The sequence below is a fragment of the Gambusia affinis genome, linkage group LG18, assembly GCF_019740435.1.
Source record: "Gambusia affinis linkage group LG18, SWU_Gaff_1.0, whole genome shotgun sequence".
Taxonomy (NCBI): Eukaryota; Metazoa; Chordata; class Actinopteri; order Cyprinodontiformes; family Poeciliidae; genus Gambusia; species Gambusia affinis.
This window is the reverse complement of record NC_057885.1, coordinates 23,021,921-23,043,258: the sequence shown is the minus strand read 5'-3', so window position 1 is coordinate 23,043,258 and position 21,338 is coordinate 23,021,921. Positions and strand designations below refer to the sequence as shown.

Here is a 21,338-nt window from a genome sequence, read left to right as displayed (position 1 = left end):
AAAGGAAATATGAAATACTTGAAGAAATATATTCAAATAAAATAGTACATTACTTTACTGATATGGAGAATTTAAGTTTTAGTTCCCATTATTTTAATTGATTTAAGAAACTATTGACTAAACAACATGTCAGAGTACATATATTCAAATACTTTATTTACAATTCTGCTTCATTATGACAAATAATTATTTAGTCAATAATTTGTTAAATAGACAAATCCAAAGTAAAAAAAAAAACACAGCTTGAACTCTCCATTTGAATAGAAGTCCTGTTCTAATATTAAACAATCTGTTGGAATAAATTTGCTGTTGCATTTAATTACGACAAACAATATTGATTAAGTACATTGTTAATTTATTGAACTGTGGAACTTTGTACCTTGGATGGAAAAACTGGGTCAAACATTAAAAATGTGCACAAGACACTAATAATAATAATAATAATAATAATAATAATAATAATAATAATAATAATAATAATAATAATAATAATAATAATAATAATAATAATAGTAATAGTAATAATGATGGTGATGATTATGATAAAAAATAAATAACACTAACAACATAATTCTTATTTAAAAATGAATAATGACAAAAATAATGATTATCATTTCAAATAACAATAATAATTATTACTATAATAATAGTAATAAATAATAATTACTACTAAAATGTCAAAGTTTGCAGAAAACAAAACTAGTCACTGCTAAAGCCTTTTGTTCTTCACGGCATGTTGCCTTTAAGTGCATTAAATTTGTTGGAAAATCCACAGAAGTTATTAACAAAATTAATCTGCGAATTTGTCACATTTTTATTTAAAGAAAATCTTAAAAGGCAAGAACGGAGAATTATTTCAACAAAGTGAATCAGTTGCTGTTTATAAACTCGTTGCAGGTCGGTCCTTCCCTCCCTTCTCATCACCATCTTCACCTTCATCATTTCTTGTTCCTGCGTCCAGCAGCAGCAGCTCCAGCAGCTCCAGCAGCAGCAGCTCCAGCAGCTCCAGTTCCAGCAGCTCCAGCAGCTCCAGCAGCTCCAGCAGCTCCAGCAGCAGCAGCAGCATCATTGATTTCCATCCTTCAGAGAAGCTGCTGAGTGCAGCAGGTCGTCTGGGCAGCTGGAACATGCTGTTCTGCACTACGATTCGTTCATTCATTACAGAAAAGTTTCATTTTAAAAGACAATAATTTTATTTGTCTCTAAAATTTCTTCTCCTACATCAGTTTAATACTTATTTTGTTCCTCAAATTTCAGTTTTCAGTGGAAAAATCACATTGGATTCAAGTTCTAATGCTCATTTATTTATATAAGATGGATTATAAACATGTCTCTTGTAAGAAAAGACAAATTAATTTTTTTATTTAGCCATGCTTGAGTCAAACAAAGGTCAAAACCAGAGGTCAAAAATTCCAAGAGGCACTTACACTGCAAAAACACACAATCCTACCAAGTATTTTTAGTAAGATTAAAAGAAAAACCATTAAATTACTTTTAAAAGCCCTCTGTTGTGGATATTCTCTCAACCAATAGGAAATGATAATATCCCCTACTCCAACATCTTTCTAACCACACGATCAGACAGAAATTTAAAGAGGAGCGGCAGAAGCAAAGGAGGTAGATTATCAGAACTAACTAATAACTGATGATGTCATCTGGGACATCTTAATGTTAAATATATTTTAGTCTTCAGTCAGGGGCTTCTTGAGATTTGTCGCGAGACTGACTGCTACTGGAGATTGTTGGAAATTGTTGCTCTCCACAGCATCACCATCTCCATTATTCTTTGAATAATTTTTAATCAATATGAGTTTCAGCAACACTTAATTTCCCTTTTGGGATAAATAAAATGTGTTTGAATTTAATTTTTTGCTACTTTTGTTCAATTTCTTAGATGTCCAGTAGCACCTTTTCTTGTGTATGGATGATATTAAATTAATAAAACATGCCTTTAAAAGTAAGGAAACCACGACATTTCAATCTTTTAAACAATTTCTAAAAGTTTTTAACTTATACAGTTGATATTAATAACAAAAAACTGTAGGATTCATTCACAAATTCCTGAAACGGTGTTTTGGATGATTAGTCTGGATAACGACCTTCTGCTACTGAGCCGTGCAGCAGGAGCCGATTCAAACACACTGCTGGCTTATTTAATCTATAATTTATGGGGTCAGCAGGGGGACGATAATGAGGACATGCAGCGGGCTGTACATATGGAAACGTCTAGAAAACTTTTTCTACAGCGGTTAGCTAACCGGCATCAAGGCGGGACACGAGGATCTTCGATCAATAATCTGGGTTTCCCATCATGTTGAGAAAGATGATCAACTAAGACACTTAGCACAACTGTATGAACTACTGCAACGATAAAAGGTTCTGATAAAGTTTTTAGACAGTTTATGATTTAATAATAACATGCTCAAATAAAGAAGGAGGTTTTGTAGTGGCCTAGCCAAAGTCTGAACTGTAGCTAATTCAATGCAATTCTCCACAGAAATGTCGACTCATGTCCTACTAAAGTGTTTTTATAGACACAACCAGAAGTTTCTGCCTTTAATAACTGAAATCATCATTTGGAAATGAGCACTTCTGTCAACTCAGGTCGAAATTTTATTATACTAAAAAACATAACCCAGTTCAGATAGAAACTACTTTATTTCTCCCGAAGAGAAATGCTGCCAGTTTCATGCTGGCAGTAAGAAACTGTTATTAATGCAGCAGAGACGATATTCCATAGTTAGAAAGATGTTAGAGTAGGGGATACGTTCCTTGCTCACTATGATTGATGGAGGAAAAGTTTATTGTCTCTGCATTAGCAAAGCTTCCTCTTCAGCTTCTCCTGGGCTTGGGGTCAAAGTTCAGGTATTCACTCAGAAACTCAGAAAAGTTCCCAAAGTTGGACAAAAAAAAGTTTTATGTAGATTAATCTAAAAAAAAAAAAATCTGTTTTTTTTCTAGCAAATTTTTAACTTTTGGAACTCAGAAATTAATTTCTTCTGTATATTTTTTCCTCACAATTTTTTTCACTTTGGTTGGTCAGAAAATTCAGATTTATTTCTAAGACATTTTTTTAGATTAATCTAAGACTGTGCATTGTTTTTTTCTTTTTTTCTTTCTTTCTTGCAAATTTTCTAGAATTTTTCCGAGCTAATTCTCAAAATGTCCTCCTTGTCTCCCTCCCTACAGTGACCCTCACACTCTGTCGGAGACATGTGGCGTTTCTTCCATCTTGAGCTTCCTCCTCCACCTTCTTCCTCCTTCGGTGCCATTTCCTCAGATCTAATAATGACCTTTGTGCGCGGCGGAGCGCCGCGGCTCGGTTCTACAGCATGCCAGGTCGCCATGGCAACGGGCGAGGAGGGGGACAGGACCCATGGCGGCTGACACTCATCCTCCCACTCGCCTGGTGAATGCGGTGCGTGACCTTCATCCCGGTTTGTCTCTGGAAACGATCCGTTTTTCTTCCCCTCCGCCTGCAGATAAATGCCGGAACCGTTTTTTCTGCTCGGCCCGGAGCGCATGGCGGCTCCGCGGCGTCATCTGATGAGATCACTGCAGCCTTTAACACCCACTTTATCCACGGCAACGCGATCAGAAAGTCACGAGACCTGAGCAGGGAAGGACCCGGGAGCAGAGGTGAGCCGGATGAAATTAAAGTTTATTATTGATCATCGCAGCAGCAAACAGTCACAGGATACAGCAGAGAAACCCAGGAAATGAAAGGTGAACCACAGACAAAATGTTTCTACTATTTCATGCATCTGTGAGTAAATAAAGTGTTTAAAAAAGAGACGTGCAGAGTCCAGCACCATTGATTAGATTTCATATTAAAACACCGGTGTGCAGGTTTGTCTCGTCCTTTCTGCACGTTATTGTCTCTTCTGCACATGCGCACTGTGCAACAAAAACATTAATAAATAAAAAGCTTAGAAATATTCAGATTGCATCTCATGAATCTGGAGCAAACCACAACAACATAAGCAGTAAAACGTGGTGAGCTGAAACATTCATATAATCACGTCCTGTTTTCAGGGAGCGAGGAAGGCTGTTCCTGTTTAGGTGAGTAATTTCATTACGAACCTGTTGGTCCGACATGCTGGGTCACAGAAAAGCCGCGTTACATTCAGTCTAAACATGAAAATGAAGTTTAAAAAGGCAAAAAGAATACAAACTTTTGGTACGTAAAGGTATTTTAAGGGCAGTTGAACTTCATCCAAGCTTGAATCTTAGTTTAGGTTAAATTTGGAAGCCAAAAAAATGCAAAACTAAATGTCAAAATTTAAATGTATTTTTCTGCCTGGATTACAGAAAACAAACTGATTCTCACATATCAAACAAAATAAGTTATTTAAATCCATAAAAACAGCAAATAGACAACACACCAGATATTGAAACAAAGATTTAGTGGTAGGCACACTTCCTATTACGGAAACAGCTAGCTAATTTTTCATTTAGCATTTTTGCTAACATTGAAAATGTTTAGCATATATTTTCCCCCTAATCAAAATTTTCAAGATAAACTTTAAGGTGCTATTTTGAGGTACCAATGGATGCAACCATTTCACATCAGTTGGTAGCCATTAGTGGGGGCATGATTAGCTAATGAGCTAACAGCTAGCTATTTTTCCTTTAGCGCTAACTTGGAAAGAAAGTTAGCAAAATTAAATTTAAATAGATTTTTAAAAAATAAATTGCAACCGATGAATAAAAGCATTGCATATTGGTTAGTGTTGATTACTGTTCGGCATAATTCTGCTAATATGTAGCTAATTTTTGGTTTAGCTCCGGAAGGTGGATCACAGGCAAATCCAGCAGCTCCAGGAAAGTTTTATTTTGTAGCAGCGAGGGGAAAAGTGGCTCTTTGACTGGTAAATGTTGCTGATCTGTTCTAGTTATAATGAAAGGTGTATAAATTTGGTGAATCCTTATTTAATCACTTGAGGGCACTCATATAATATTTTAATATAATTCCCAGATGGCCAGCTGATCCTTTATTTTGACAAATAAAATAAAACAAGATGTTTAAATATCAGGGAAACGTTTCGTCCCCGGTCATGATCCAGCAGGACACTGTGAATTTCTCGCTAATGTACCTGAACTTTGACCTCAGAAACTTTCATAAAAACACAACATGCAGACATTTAAAGACATCACAGGACCTGACGTTCCTCATGTTTAGACCAAACACCTCAAGTGTTTTTAAAAAATCCCAGAATACATGGAACGACACAAAGCAGCAGCAGATTAAGATTAAGTATTAACATGAATTAAGTTGAATGTGAATGGGTGTAATACAATAAACCTGAATTGAACATGTATGTTTTATTTTACAAAACGTGTTTCAGAAATCTTCATGACTGAATAAGGCTTAAAGATTATAACCATTTAAAGCTAATTTTTGCTTTTGTCTTCAGTGATTCCACATAATTTTAAATTAAAGAGTAAATTACAAGTCTAACAATTGTTTTTCTGTTTTATCTCATTAAAAATATGCTCGTCTTCCTGTTGAATTCAGAAGATGTGAATAATTAAAGAAAATTACATTTAAAAAATAAAGTTTGTCATCTGGTGTGTTGTCTTTTGCTTTTTTTCAATAAAATATTGAGTTAGAAAAATACAAAAACAGTTACTTTCTGTATTTATTCACGCTCAACACACCGCCAGGTTTTTGAAAAATAATAAAGCAAATCAAGTGATTGTTCTCTGGGGGAAGAATCACTTCCTGTCATGCCTTAATAATAAAGTCATGTGAATAAATCTATAAATAAAAATATGCAAAAAAGTAAATTGCACAATCCTCCATGTTTCGATCAACTCTTTCATAAAATAACAGGGTTTAAAAAGATATGATGTTTGTTTTTTTGCTTCGTTCAGGTTGGAAATATCTTAACTTTGATTAAGTCCGCCCATTTGTTCGTGTTTCTATGATTCCTGATATATTTAATTAAACCGTTAATCAACTGTTAGAATGGGATATAATGTAAATATGTGGGTTTATTTGGCTTTTTGAGTGTTTCAGTGATTGTAATAAAATAAAGAGATGTCTAAAGTGATTCCTCTCTCGTCTCAGAAAACCAACATTTTAGTGCAACTTTCGAGATGTTTTGTACTCCGTAGAGCCTCATGTTGTTATGTAAACACAAATACATCATCAATACACAACACAGGTATCAGAAGTTTCATCACCGTCCTCCAGAAACAACGAATCCTTAAAAATCCTGGAGCGACAAAGAGAAGGCGATGGACTGAAACTCCCAACAGGAAGTAGAAAAACTACAGCTGACAATAAAAATAAAAGCACTTCCTGGATTTGATTATACCAGTTATCTTAAATAATGATAGTTAGCCCTTAATGAGTGATATAGTAATTAACTAATGGAACATTTAACTAAAAGAGGATTAAAATTTTTACTTTGGATTTTAGCCAATAAGGAGAAAAAAGTTTTTAAAAAGATTTTTATCTTGATTTCAAGTTAAAGTTAAGAAGAAATAAAAATCAGGCAGTAAGTTTGGAGGCGACTTCACACAAAATGAGACGAAAACAAACAGAAAGTTGGTCATTACACTAGAAACATACAGTTATGGCATAAAGAGGTAATTAACATTTTATCATATTATTACAACATTATTCTCAAATTATTCTGACTTTGTTGTCGTATTAATATGATTTTGTTTTCACATTGTTCACTTTTATTACTCCAATTTTATTCTCGATTTATAAAGACTTTTTATTGTATCATTCTGAATTTAATCTTTTATTATTACTATATTACTCAAACATTTCTCCCAGTTTATTCTCAAATTATTTCAACTTTATTCACATTAGAGTCCAACTTTATTTTTCTATTATTACAACTATGTTGCTGTATTATTACAGTTTTATTAATACAACTTTATTCTCATACTATTCCAACTTTAATATCTCGCAATAATAGGAGAATAAAATTGTATTTCATAATTTTACTCTTGTAATATTTGGACTTTATTCTCGAGTTATTATGACCTTATTCTTGTAATTTAATATTTTTTATACTCCATCGTAGTTCTAAACATTAAAACTGTGATTTTTGTTTGAAAATGTTCTTTATAAAATATAAGTAATTATCTTTTTCATGTGATTGTGAGGCCTGAAGTTTGTTTTATGCCAAGCAGCTGCTGTCTAAACGTCACAAACTTCATGATAACTTTTTCTTCTCTGAAAGACGAACTTAAAAAAATGTTGATTCTCTGTAAACCGGAACCATCTCCTCTGATCTAATCTGACCTTTCCTTCAGTGACTAACCAGACTTCATTCAGAAAGGTTTTTCATCCAAATAAACCTGTTTTTCACTATGAAATAATCCGGATCTTTAGGTTCAGTATTTCTGGAGGAAGAGAGACGGGCGATAGATAAATATGTCCCACGGTCACCTAGCTAAGAGTAGAGTGGCTATATGAAGGAGTAAAGCAGGCAAAACCACGAGCTTAATGCAAAAGTAGAATAAATAGAAAACATTCCCTATGTGAGCGCTGTTTGACATTCTCATACGTAGTGCTGGGTGACTTTACATCCATCGCTTTATAGTCCAGAGGACGGACAGAAGGAAGGGAGGATGAGAGGAGAGCAAACATTTACAAAGAAGTGAGGCCGAGGTAACCCAGGAAGGAGTGTTTGTTGGAGCAGGGCGGTGAGGAAGAGGAGGAGGAGGAGAAATAGGAGCGAGGTTTCAGAGAGATGAGTGTTGTGATGGGGAGGAGAGGAGATAAATCCCTCCATCCTGTGCAGTCGGAGAGCAGCGGCTGCAGCAGAGGAAGAGGAGGAGCAGCAGGGCGAGGAAGAGAGGAGGCGGTGTGCAGCCGCCGGACGTGTTTGCTGGAGCGCTGACCGTCTCCGTGGGGGGCGTAGGTCCGGTGCGTGTGCACGTCGGCGTTAGCGCCGGCGTTAGCGCTGGCGTTAGCGTGCTTCACCTTGCAGTGCAGCCGCAGACTGTCCCGCCGCTTGGCGCTGTAGGGGCAGAGGTCGCAGGTGAACGGCCGCTCGCCCGTGTGGACGCGCACGTGCTCCACCAGCTTGTTGGCCGTCCGCGTCAGGTGGCCGCAGCGGTCGCACCGGTACTGGTTGCCCTGGCGATGACCCTGGAAGTGGGCCAGCAGCTCCGGTTGCCCGGGAAACGACCTCTGGCAGATGCGGCAGCGATGCTCTGAGGTGCTCTGCTCCGGCTGTGTTGCCACGGCGACCGGCAGAGCTCGGCTGGGGGCGGCGGGGAGAGGGGCCGGGCGTCTGGACGATGAGAAACATCCACAGCCGAATGTTATGAACTCTGTCACTTTAACGTCTTTATTTAGGATTTAATCTGACAGAAAATCAGACAAACTCAGATTTATTTTCATTTCTGGTTCCTCAGTTAGTGGCTGTGTTTTATTTTTGTGTTCTTATGTGGGACTGTCTTGTTGCTGAAATGTTATTGATTATCTTTCTGAGATTAAATCTCAAAAGTGCGGCGTGCATTTATTTTCAGGCCAACCAACCAAATGCCTTTCTCAAAGCAATTTAAATAGTTTAGGAAACAAGATGTTTTTACCGTATTACAAATGAAGAAATCTGCAACTTTTCATCAATATTCACTCAAAACAAGCTCCTGTGTCTTGTTGAAAAGTTACTTGTAGTTTAGTTTTATCTGATTCCAAGTACTAACGTATTTAATGTATTTGCACTAAAACTGGGGAAAAATACCTGAAAATATTTTTTGTTTTTGGACTGTGTGGATCGTAACTCCAAATTATTTGTGACAACTCACATTTCTTTGTACCTAAAAAATATAAGTTCTTATTTATATTAAATGCGTCAAATATTTGATACATTTAGGTAAAATTTGAAGCCCATAAACCTTCATGATGTAACAATAAGCTACAAAAACCATAAATAAACTTGAAAAGTTGTTACTATTTTGTTATAAAATGTTTAAACATCTTTGTTTTCTGAAAATAAAATAAAAACATAATGAACTACATACTGACCTCATTTCTCCCATGTCGCCGTGTATGTGCGTGTCCACATGGGCCATCATCTCTGCCTCCTGATTGGTCGAATGGTCGCACCTGCAGCAGTGCAGCGAGAAGGAGCCGTGTTCCCACTGGCGGTGCTCCGTCATGTGACTCTTGAAAAGGGCGTGGCCCTCCGTCTCAAAGCCGCACACGTGACACCTAAAGTGGACGAGAAGGTAAAATTATTTACTAACTAAAACAGGCTGTTGCCATGGTAACAGATTCATAAATGTTGTGTCTTTCATGAGTTATATCTGACTGACAGCTTACATCGAGTCTTTTGTCCAAAATCAGCCTCTAACTCAGTAATCCTTACTAGTGAGTTCTGCGCTATGCAGATGATATTGTAGTGGGCTCATAATTTAAATAAAACGTTGCAGCACCAACTGGACCCAAATGGAGCCGAGAACTACATGGGCTCTGGGTCTCGTAAAGGTGATATTAATATCAATATTAATTCACAACATATTTCTGTAACGTACAAAAGTAAAAAGTAAAACCAGGAGATTTCACTGCTCGTCCTGGACGATTAGGCTGAATACACCAACTAACACTACATGATATAGAAGTAATATTAGGTATTTTATAGATTTAAATACTGTTGTAAAATGTTTATTTACTAGAGCTAGCACTGTGCTAACCATATATACTATAAAATATAACAGAATAGCTAATAAACATTTTGCTACTGCCTATTATTCCTGTAAATGATGTAAAAAAACAAACCTGTTCTATATTTCAATAATTTGAAATGTATTTTATTGTGTATTTGTGCTTTAAACAAACTCTCAATTCAAACTCTAAACCATAAGATAGTGTTGCTCTATCTGCAACTAGAGCAACACTTCTTGGCTATGAATGCAGTTTAAATGTATATGAATACCTTTTTTTTAGTTTTTGACAGTTTTTGCAACAGATCAGGGATCTTCTGTTTTGTGAAAAGCATTGATCTATTTAATACCGTTTTAACCTTCAGATTTAGAATAAATAAATATGTAAACAGGGAAGCTTTTCCATTTACTGGGGGTTTAGCTTCAACTCGCTAATGCACTTGTCTGTTCTGTAGTTTAAGGTTAAAATGTTGACTGGTTTGGATTTCATTAGGGTTGTATTTGATAAATGCATTAACACTTATACATTGAGATAAAGCACGGCATATATTGATTTAATGACATTAAGTTCAACGCAATTTTTTACATTCTGATTCATAGAAATAAAGTTAAATCAAAACTATTAAAACCCTAAAAAATGAGGAATAATGGAACATATAAACCTAAATGAGGGAATTAAATGATTTACTAAATTAAGTCCAGTAATAAAAATGACAAATCTAATTTATTTTGCTTTATTTTATGATTCCTGGAAGGACAGAATATATAAAAATTACCTGAAGAAGTACGAAGAACCCGAGGTTTGATCTCTAACGATGTTGGTTTGTGTTTCTGCAGAGAAAAAGGAAATATGTTCATAATCCTGCAAACAGATTCATGAATGAGTGGATTAATGATGTGAAGTTATTGTTGTCAAACCTGCGTTGACGAGGTAATATAACTTCCCTAGCATCTTTATTATAAAGCCAAAGGGCAAAGCGTCCATTAATCCATAACACAAACAACAGCAGCGCAGCAGAAGACGGTCATTAAAAACCAATAACATCACCAATCAGAGCGACAGTAAAACCACTGCAGGCGACTGGAGGAACAAATTCCCTGGCAGTTTTTATGACGACGTGTCGGATCAGACGGGAATCTGACAGAGGATAATTATTAACAAAGTCCTCCGTCTGAACCTGCTCCAGTCCGCACTTCGGATTTCACACATGAGGAAGGCGTGAAAACTATCTGCATGCGAGCCGGGTTCACTGGGTCAGGCGTTCTTTAAATGCTGACCAGTCAGGAAGATTTGGCACGAAAAGGAGACGGCAGCTTATCGGGGAAACGCGAGAAAACAGAAAACAAGAGAAAAAAACAGAAAACATGAGAAAAAACAGAAAACATGAAAAAGAAAAGAAAACATGAGAAAAAAAAGAAAACATGAGAAAAAAACAGAAAACATGAGAAAGAAAAGAAAACGAGAAAAAAACAGAAAACATGAGAAAAAAACAGAAAACATGAGAAAAAAACAGAAAACATGAGAAAAACCAGAACAAACAGAAGAAAAAACAGAACAGAAAACACGGGAAATAAACAAACTGATAATTTAAACGATTCATGGATTTATCTAGAGACGGAAGAAATACAACCGACAACCTGATTGGTTATAAAACTGCTGACAAAACATCCAACATCATCCACCATTTATCCCTCCAATTATCCATCCATCCATCATATTCATCCATCCATCATCCATCCATCCATCCATCTATTTCTCTTTTTGTTCTGATTTTCTGTCATGATTCAATTAACACAAAGAACCAAAGACGGTTTGACAGAGAGGAGGAAGGATTTGGGTCCAACAAAGAGACATTATCTTAAACATCGATCCCTGAAGCATCATCTCTCTGTCTTACACTCTGCTAATCATCGTCTTATAGATTCACCTTTCTTCTTCTGTTTTTCCGTTTCATAAAACCTGTTTAAATCTCCCACAGTTCCCTTGGTGAACCTGCTTTCACTTTAAATTCACTTCCATCAATATTTCAGCTCTCCTTAGCCCTCGTTTCTGGCAGAGTGTCACTTTTTATTATTCAAAATAAGGTCGGGAGTGGCAGGTGAGACACGTGAGTGACGATGTTGACTCCATGTTTAATTAAATGTCTAATTAAAAGAAAACAGAGCCAAGAGACTGCTATCAACAGAGAGAGACCTACGCATCCTGAAGGAAAACCTGACGGTGCTGTGACCTGCACCATTAGTGTGTGTTTGTGTTGCATTCAAATGAAAACACTACTGCTTTATCAGTGAATATCATCTGCAGAAACAGGTGGGTAATCTCTATGAGAACAACAAAAGGTCTAACTAGATCCAATCAGGCTGTTACTGAGCCAAACTGGTCTTTTTTGGGTTTGGTTTTAGTTGGAACCAGAATGACGAAGAGTGGCGAAGAGGAGAATTTTTAATAATTTAAACATAAAGACTTACAATGATTGTCACAAACAATAAACCCTTTTGAAAGTAACAGATGATATACTGAGAAAAGGAGTGGAGATCGGGATCGGAACCAGGTGAGGCAATCAGAGGAGATGTGGAACAGCTGTGGCAGAAAGAGACCTGAGGATGGGCGGCTGTTTTCATGCCTGATGGTCCAGCAGTTATATCTTCTGTAGATACTCAGATTTTGAGAGAATGAACTTGCATTAATATATCATTATTATTATTATTATATTAATTAAAAATGGCTTATCGCAGTAATTTCTGGGACACAACAGACTTAATGTCAACACGTGCCTAACAATAATATACGCAGAAATTAAACATAAAACCAAAACACCAAACTGTGAGAATAGCAGACCTTTCTGTTGTGTTTCTGTTCTGCCCGTTCTGACAGGCCTATTGGGTTTCACCAACACTTCCCCAAACCAGATCTCAGATAAACATCAGGATTAGTTCATGTTAAAGTGAATAACATTCATAAATACCAAAACCCAACCAGGGCTCATTGGTCTGGATTGTACCATACTGATGGTATCTCTTAAAGAAATATTGGCCTGGTTCCTGTCGGGTTGGTTCTGCTGGTAAATAAAAGCTAAACAAACCAAAACAGAGTTTTGTTACCATGCAGGGTTTCTCTGGAGCTCAGCAGTGGAGAGGAAGGGACGTGGTCCATGTTGATCTTCAGAGCAGGACTACAAAGACGACGACAGACAGAGTCAGTTTCATGACTGAGATTTATTTATTTATGGTGAGGTTATCTGTAGGAATTATTTATGCTACCTGCTTCTGATGGGCGGAGCCATCCGCTCCACCTGCTGACAGCTGGACTTACTGACCTTCTCTGTTGACGACCAAGAAAAAGTTATTTCATAACTCATCAATTAAAACCCAGACATCATGTGTTCTTTCACCAGCAGGTTTATAATGCTTTGATTGATTTTGTCAACTTTCTCTGCTGTTATTTGGATCTTTGAGCTCCGATCGATGCCAATCAAAGTTGACGTGTTTTTCCAGAATGATTTTTAATTGTCTTACAGTAACATTTGAGCTAAGCTGGGAAAATAATTCAATAACAATATCTGCCGTGATCGACACGTGATCGATATCAATAGATAATACATTCAATAAAATGTTCAATAATTTCACTGACTCTGATCCACAACCGCACAGCATTCTGGGAGATTTAGCCGCTCTCACAACCTCTCACTAATCTAAGCTAGATTTGTGGAATCAACTCACTCACCCTTTGGTTACCTAGCAACTCACTCACCCTTTGGTTACCTAGCAACTCACTCAGCCTTTGGTTACCTAGCAACGACATACTGAGTAACTTGCACAGCAGTTTCAAGGAAAGATCATGGCAATAATATATCAGATATTTAAAGAAAAAAAAGAATAATTATCAATAGGCAGAAACGTTTGCGACGTTTGTGACGTTTGTAACGTTTGTGACGTTTGTGACGTTTGTGACGTTTGTGACGTTTGTAACGTTTGTGACGTTTGTAACGTTTGTAACGTTTGTGACGTTTGTGACGTTTGTGACGTTTGTAACGTTTGTAACGTTTGTGACGTTTGTGACGTCTACACGTGGTATATTATTCTACCATATCGCTCAGCTGAACTGGGCGTAATTTGAGTTTTTCTTTGTTTTCTGACATGTTATGATGTCAGGTTGTATCAAGGTTACTCTGTTTTGTGACAAGAACAAGCAAACAGCACAAACCAAAGATCTCCAGGTGCTGAACCTTCTACAAGTTGGTTTATTTCTCTTGGTAGTTCACAATTTTTATCAATTATCATGATAAATTATAGAAAGTAAAGATACTGGCTAGATATCGATATCCAACATTAATATCAGAGTTATTCCTGATATTTACTGAATTATATATATCTCCCTACCATTTTGCCAAAAAAAACCCAACCTCATTGGGTCTCTGATTCAGTTAAACTCCCCACAATCCTTTGCTGCATCACTATCAATGTCACATGACCAGCCCCTCCCCCTAATGAAACTTAAATGGCAGCAAGATGGAAGCAAACATTGGTTATCAATATCGGATCAATAAGCTAAAACATGGGCATTCCCAATAGAAAAAGATAAAACTCCAATGTAATTTAATTTATTTACATTTCTACATCCAATTTCTCCTGATTTTGGTTCTGATCTCCATTTGTGTCAGTTAAATCTTTGACTCCTGATCAAACCAGAATATCACCGTCGTGTCACAGTGAATTTAACCAGACATTAAATTCATCAGCTTAACTGCAGTTTGTTGCAGTCAGTAACTGTTTTCTTTCAAGTTTTCCATTTCAGGGTTGCACTTGAGTTCACATTGACCCTGGAGAATAAAAGTTGCTCTATATCTGAAGCAAAGCAACATATTGACCTGAAAACGACCAGTGATTAATTAGCTTACCGGAGAGCTGATGCAGTAGCGTGGAGGCCAGGTTGACGGACATGTCCTGCCACAGGACCGCTCTGAGGCACTCGTCCTCCATCTTGGCTCCAAAGAGAAAGTGCTCCTCTATTTTTGCTCCAGAGAAAACCTGAGCGGCCATCTTGGCTCCAGATACAACCCCGTTCTCCAACATGGCCGCTGAAGGAAACTGGCTCTCCTTAGTGATACTAGAGAAAATCTTGTTGCTCATCTTAGCTCCATTGAACGGTTTCTCTGAAATCTTTGCTTTGACAGGACGAAGGTCGTCCGTCTTGGCTCTGGGATGAAGGAGGTCCTCCACTGCGGTTTCAGGAGCTGAACAATCCTCCAGTTTCACCTGAAACTGAAAAGCGTTTGATGCGTTCAAGAAGCAGTCTGCTGGGTCGGAGGAAGAAAATCCATCTCCTGCATTAAGACCAAAGCTGTACTGGTCCACCATGTTGGCTCCAGGCAGCAACTGTTCAGCTGGGTTACTCCTGGTGAGGAACTGGTTTTCTGGTTTTACATTGAAGAGATGGTGGTTCGTCATCCTTAAGGTGGAATGAGTCGTCTCCTTGACGACCAGCTGACTTGGGGTCATGGCGTCGACCTCCAGAGGCTCCTCTTCCTCTTTGAGCCTCAACATGTGGCCGCTGACATCCTGGCGCTCTGTAACACCAGGAAAACATGACAAAGTGTTCTTTATTATCTGTGAACATGGTGACGTTTCTGTAACGATTGTCAGTCTGCCTCTACCTGCCAGTTTCCTGAGCAGGTCTGAGGCCAGGGTGTCTGTGACGGCGTTTCCCTCCGGGGTGTGGGTCAGCGACGGCGGCTCGGGACTCGCACCGGGACCGTCCGGCGACAGGGCGACGCCCGGTTCGTCCTGCTGCTCCGCCTCCTCCTGGCTCCCAGGATGCACCTGGGCCTTCTGGGTGGCCTCTGGAGGGAGTGAGAGAGAGTTCAGCTGACAGGACAGACTTGACCCCTGAAAGGCCAAAGGTCAGCAGAGATCCTGACGATACCATGACATAATAGGGTGATAGCATAAAGTTTACTGGGATTTTATTCCACTTCACCCAAATGATGCTTTTTTAATTTGTGGTTGTCATCAGATTTTTTCTTTCATTTTGTTATTAATTTGATTTTAATTTTAAATGTAGTCTTTATTGTCCCACCAGACTGTAATGTAGATGTTAAAGTTGCCATCATTGACCATTTATCCTGTGGTAGACCGGCCTGTTGGGGGTACACCGCCAACTCTTAACCTTTGACTTCTGAAGACTTGTGGTAAATCTTGGTGCTGATTGGCTGAATGATTAAAGGCAGAAATAAGGAAAACTTGACATTAGTTTCTGTTGTAGTGCTAACATGGTTTCCACTGCATGTATTAATGCATATTAAGGTATATTTGGTGTCTGAACCATTAAGACAGTTAACAGTTATCCACTGAATCTCTCATCTGCTTCTCTAATTAACGATCCATGTATTTGTCTCCATCCACTATCTTTCCACTTTCTATCCAAAATAGTTAAAAAGTTAAAGTTGTGTGAAAAGTTGTGCAATATTCCAAATAAATTCAGTAGCTTTCCAAAGCTCAAAGAATCCAACTTGGCTGGGCAGAGAATACAAATAATCAGACAGCGTTCTTCTGCTAGTTTTAGGGAACGTTTCTGGATCCTGGAGGTTTGGGTGATGAAATAATTTTAGATTATTTTAGGTTTGGTAATTTAACGGCTTGCCAAAAAAATGCCACTCTGTACTAAAGATTTCCCCCTAATCCTTTATAAGTCAGAAGAATTTGCATGTGCTCATTCATTGAGATGACAGCTTTCTTCGATGGTTGCTGCTGCTTTGCCTGTCTGCCGGATCGTTTTTCAGTTACAGCTGGAATAAATTGGCTGCACTTGGACCTCGGAGTCAGCAAAATTTCATTAAGTCAGGTAACTTTTCCCAATTCCTCCCCATGTGTTGCCGCTCTGCAGCAGACATGTTGACAGGTTAAGCTTCTCTTTGCCCAGATAGCCCAAATTTTAATGAGTTTTAACACCTTCTCTATAGTCAGAGCTTTTTCTGCTTCTTTAAATCATGTGTGTTAAACTCGCGGTGCAGGGGCCAAATCCAGCACACTGTAGCGTTGGCCCTCTAAACTCCATAAATATAACTTTCAAGATAACAGTTTGGTGCTTAGATATTGTTTTATCAATGAAGTCGAAGCAGTTTTTAATCTTTAATCTGTTTTTAATCCCTCCTTTCTTACTTTTACTACACTGTTGCATTAGCCTCACTGGATGCCAAATTATAATCTGTGATCGATGTGCCGAGTAACACACAGTCATATTTACCGCTAAACATAAATATACTGCAAATATTTCTAAATTAGATCTTCCAGTTGGGTTTCAAATGCTTCTAAAAACAAACAAAGTGCTTAAAGCGTTTCTTGGCAATAAGTAAATGTTTTTTGGTGTCTGGAAAATGAGCCACTTCAAAAACCTCCTGATTGTTACGTCACATTCCACAGGCACTGCGCTGTTTGGTCAACTGGTTTTACCGCTGTACAACGGCTGCTGGAAAAGATGACAGCAGCCGTTGTACGTCACTTCTAGTTTTATTGAGCCTTAATAAAAAAAAAAAACAATTATTAGATATGATTGCATTTGAAAACAACCAAACAAAAACAACATCAACAGGATAGAAAAACAAATGTTTGGGATAACAAACAAGTGAAGAATGTAAGTAACATGATAAAACTCAGAATCATGTTTGACTGGAGAAAATTCAACAAATGTATTTAAAATAAATAGAATTGATAAAAGACAAAAATCTAAACATTTGTGTGTTTTTCTTTTTTTACAGTTGCTATGGTTCCCCTAGTTCTCCCTCCATGGGTTACCAACAACAGTTCTGTTGTTGGTAAAACAACAACAGAACTGTTGTTGTTTTACCAAATCTGGAACAAACTTCCAGAAAACTGCAAAACAGCTGAAACACTGATTTCCTTCAAATCAGGGCTAACAACCCACCTATTAGAGTTGCTTTTGAACCATAATAAATGGAACGTTGAACAACACATTGATGATTTTAACGACGTTACATGACAACATTTAATGTATGTTGTTGGTTTTCACAATTGTTGATGATGTGTTTATGATGGAAAGCCGTCGCTCACGGAGTAAACTAATGAATCTGTGTGTGTGACTACCTGAAAGCCTGATGAGGAGGTCAGACGCCATCTTGGTGCTGACATCAGGGCTGAACAGAGAGGTGGCTGCTGGGAAGGGACTCGAACCTGCGGCGCGCGCGTCACACTCACTCATCGACAAAGCCTCATCACCGGAGTGTGTCTTTGTCAGTGCGGGGTGTGTGTGTCGTTTGGCTGCATCAGAGGGAGGCTGCAACACACTCGACCCACGCTTCATCTCACAAGAGTGTATGCGTGTGTGTTTGACGGGAAAAAAAACAAAAAAATAAAATAAAACAGGAAAAATCAAAGAGTCAAAACTCAGAGAAAGAGAAGGGCAAGAGAGAAAGAAGAGGAAGAGAAAGAGGAGGAGGAAGAGGAGGAGGAAGGCAGCGCTGCTAAAATAAGAAGGCTAACGTATGGAAGAGAGGAGATCATGGTGGAGAAGAGAGGAGAGGGAGGATTTGCTCTTCACAGCGAGCTGTTGCTGCCTCTCATTGACCTGAAAGACAGAGAAGAAGAGAGACGGATGGAGGGGAGCGAGGTGAAGCCGGGGAGAGAGGAAGATGAGCAGGGAGGAGGACGAGGGTGAGAAAGTGGAAGAGGAACACGAACAAAGTGAATCTGTGAATGAATCAATTATTAAACAGATAGAGCCTAATAATAATAAGAGGATAAATCTTTCCTGTTACCACCACAGTAACAAACCCTGCTGTGTCATCTCCTGCCCTGACCTTCCCACCGACAAGCAATCATCAATTACGATCAATAATCGTCACTTCAGCCTGCCACCCTCTGTTAGTCTTGATCTCTTCATGGACTGCCATCCTGCCTCTGTCCTAAACACGCAGACACTATATGTACATTTAACTAACTGTATACCCATGAAACAGAAAATACTGTTTTAAAAATGTTAAAAATATCCCATAACAATTAAACTCTAACATGGAATAAAAATCTAAATATAATAAGGAATCAGAATAGAATAATTTATCATTTTAAAAAATTTTTTACATTCTGTCGTTATGACCCTTCATTTAAATTATTAACTAATTAAATCAATAAAATAATATATTTCTAAGATAAACTAACAAATTAGGTAAATATAAAGAACAGAATAAAATAAAATGTAAATTAAAGATTGTAAATTATGCAAATTTTTAAAAACTGGTAGAAAAAAAATTGTTCAAAAAGTAGCAAAAAGATCAAATTAAATTTTTATTTAATATGCTAAGGTAAAAAAATCTTAAAACAACATAGATTAAATAAAACATTATTAAAATTTGATTAATAACTCAATTAACAGAAATAAATACAAAGTAATATGTACGTTAAATCTTAAAATAAAAAACAAAGAATATAGTTAAGTTCACTATTACAATTATAAACAATGCATTTAAAGCATAAAATCACAATAAATAAGAAATAAATATTTATAAATGTAATTTTTTTTAAAGAAAACAAATTTTGTAAAATTATAACAAACATTTGCAAATACTATAATACAACGAAATAAAATGTTTAAAAAAATATTTTTAACCACAAAAATAAATAAAATAAGCAGATTGTTTCACAAAGTTCCATTTATAAAATATTATGCATTTTTTTTAATTATTATTTATTCTTAAAGAAGACACAAATATTTAAAGAGAACATTCACCCCAAACATGTTGCTTTAAGTAAAATACTGAACATCAAAACGAAGTAATTTTTCGTAATAGCTCAGAATAACGGGAACATGTTGTGTTCTTTCGCCTCGGTGTTCTCGCTACCCTCGACCCCGTTTCCTTCAGCCTCTCGCCCCTGTCTCTAGGCGACACCATGCGGGCTGCTGCCGCCGCATCCGGCAGGGGAGCGAGAATCCACTGGACACCAGTTTCACCACAACCCCCCTCCTCTTCGCTCCCCTCCCGTCCGGTCCCGTCGGTGTTGGTCGGTCGGTCGGTCGGTGTCAGAGCCCCCCGGAGTGTTAGCTGGTCGGTTACCTCTCTTCCTCCGTCTCCCTCCTGCTGCAACATGGCTGAACGGCGCTCGCACTCCCCGGCACGCCGAGTCAGAAAGTCATCTCGCGGGGCTTTGGGATGTTCAGTTCCGAACGGCTCTAACGGTTTCCGCTCGCGCTGCCTCTCGTTACCGGGAACAGGGGCATGTGTCAGCGCGCGACCACACACACACTGTTACACACACGCACTGTTACACACACACCTCCGCTCCTCTTCCCTCTCGCCCCCTCTCCTGCAACATGGCTGAACGGTAACCCGACCTCACAAGACCTCAGAAGTCATTTTCACGGGTCAGTTAGCATCAGCGCCCGGTCATAGCCGGGACCAACCCGCCCCGGGACGAGTCAATCCCCGGCTTTTCCCTCCGTGACTTACCGGTACCATGAGGGCAGATGGTGGCGGCGGTGGCGGTGGTGCAGTCCGGGGCATAGCCTATATATAGACTATAGATCACATCCATATTAAATCTCCTGTTTTTACTTCTTCATTTCATCCATCCCTCCCGTTGTTACTCCCGTTTCTGCATCCAGTGTTATATAAAGTAGAAGGGAGAGAAGCGAGGAGAAGATCCGTCTTCTCCCGGTTCCTGAGGATGACGGGTCGGTCACCGAGCAGGGCAGATGGAGGTTTCCGCCTCCTCTCTTTCTCTCTCTCCCTCTCTGTGTGAGAGTAACACAGTGGAGGAGAAGCAGTGTTTCTTGTACATGTAGTCCTGGGTTCATACAGTTCCCACCATGAAGAAACCCAGTAAATAGCTGAAACCCCTGCAGACATGATCATTCCTCTTTGAAATGATTGTTCGAGCTGCAAGCTGTTCATTGTGTCCATTAACCATAAAACTGCGCAACCCAATATTACGAAAATAAATCCACTTACTAGAAACAAGCAAATTTAGAAAAAAATAACGTCACTTTTTTCGTTAAAAAGTTTTTGCGCTAAGATAATATGTTTTTTCGGCAGTGTCAAAATTGATGTATTTGGCAGAGCTGCAATGGAAGCACTTTTTTCCGCATCATGAGTCACGTGATAAATAACCGGATGTTACTCCTGGCGAAAACCACGAAGAAATGCAACTGGAAGTTTTTCTGGATAATGTTCAGCTGGCTTCACTAGAGCTCTTCTGGCACAGTTCATAAAATGTTGTGTCATCTGAACAGGTTAAATCATAGTTTTTCTGTAAAATCACAGGCTGCAATTTCCCCAAACAACTACATTTTTAGCTATTTGCAGGTAGAAAGGGCTTGTCACTCCAGCGCCTTTATAAAACCCAGATGCTTCCTCTGATGGTTGACAGATGACATTAGCGGAACAAGAGGTGGTTGAGGCTAGTGGTAACTAGCTGCTGATATACCATTGTTAGCTAGTTAATTAGCAAAGATTAAGTGCAAAATTATCACTGGTTGATGTTCATTTTTACCATTGACTCTCTGCAGTTGCCATCATATATGAGGCTAAATGCATGACTATAAGAACTATCAGGCACAACAAACAGGTTTGGTCGTACAATGTGTGGTGATGAGCCAATTTTATTCATCAACATTCAAATGTCAGACCTCCAGAGACCAAATGTGAGCTCAGAGTAAACAAACATGACTGATAAGGAAGAAGCAGCGGCAG

At 38.3% G+C, this 21,338-nt stretch overlaps 1 protein-coding gene across 3 annotated transcripts; it reads right to left on the bottom strand.

The window, feature by feature from the left end:
* Positions 1 to 3,640: 3,640 nt before the first annotated feature.
* Positions 3,641 to 20,348, bottom strand: LOC122820943 (zinc finger protein 827-like). Of its 3 annotated transcripts, none has more exons than XM_044098680.1 (9): positions 20,097 to 20,348; positions 17,740 to 18,220; positions 15,294 to 15,479; positions 14,538 to 15,206; positions 12,901 to 12,961; positions 12,742 to 12,812; positions 10,416 to 10,470; positions 9,002 to 9,187; positions 3,641 to 8,264 (listed from the first exon to the last, which is right to left on the bottom strand). In XM_044098680.1, exons 2-9 carry the CDS (start codon positions 17,954 to 17,956, stop codon positions 7,616 to 7,618), a joined length of 2,094 nt encoding a protein of 697 aa, XP_043954615.1. In that variant the 5' UTR covers positions 17,957 to 18,220; positions 20,097 to 20,348; the 3' UTR covers positions 3,641 to 7,615. The 3 variants fall into 3 exon arrangements, with proteins under 3 accessions (XP_043954615.1, XP_043954614.1, XP_043954616.1); XM_044098679.1 differs by lacking the exon at positions 20,097 to 20,348 and adding an exon at positions 19,704 to 20,069; XM_044098681.1 differs by lacking the exon at positions 20,097 to 20,348 and having other exon boundaries at positions 17,740 to 18,655.
* Between the last annotated feature and the right edge of the window lie 990 nt (positions 20,349 to 21,338).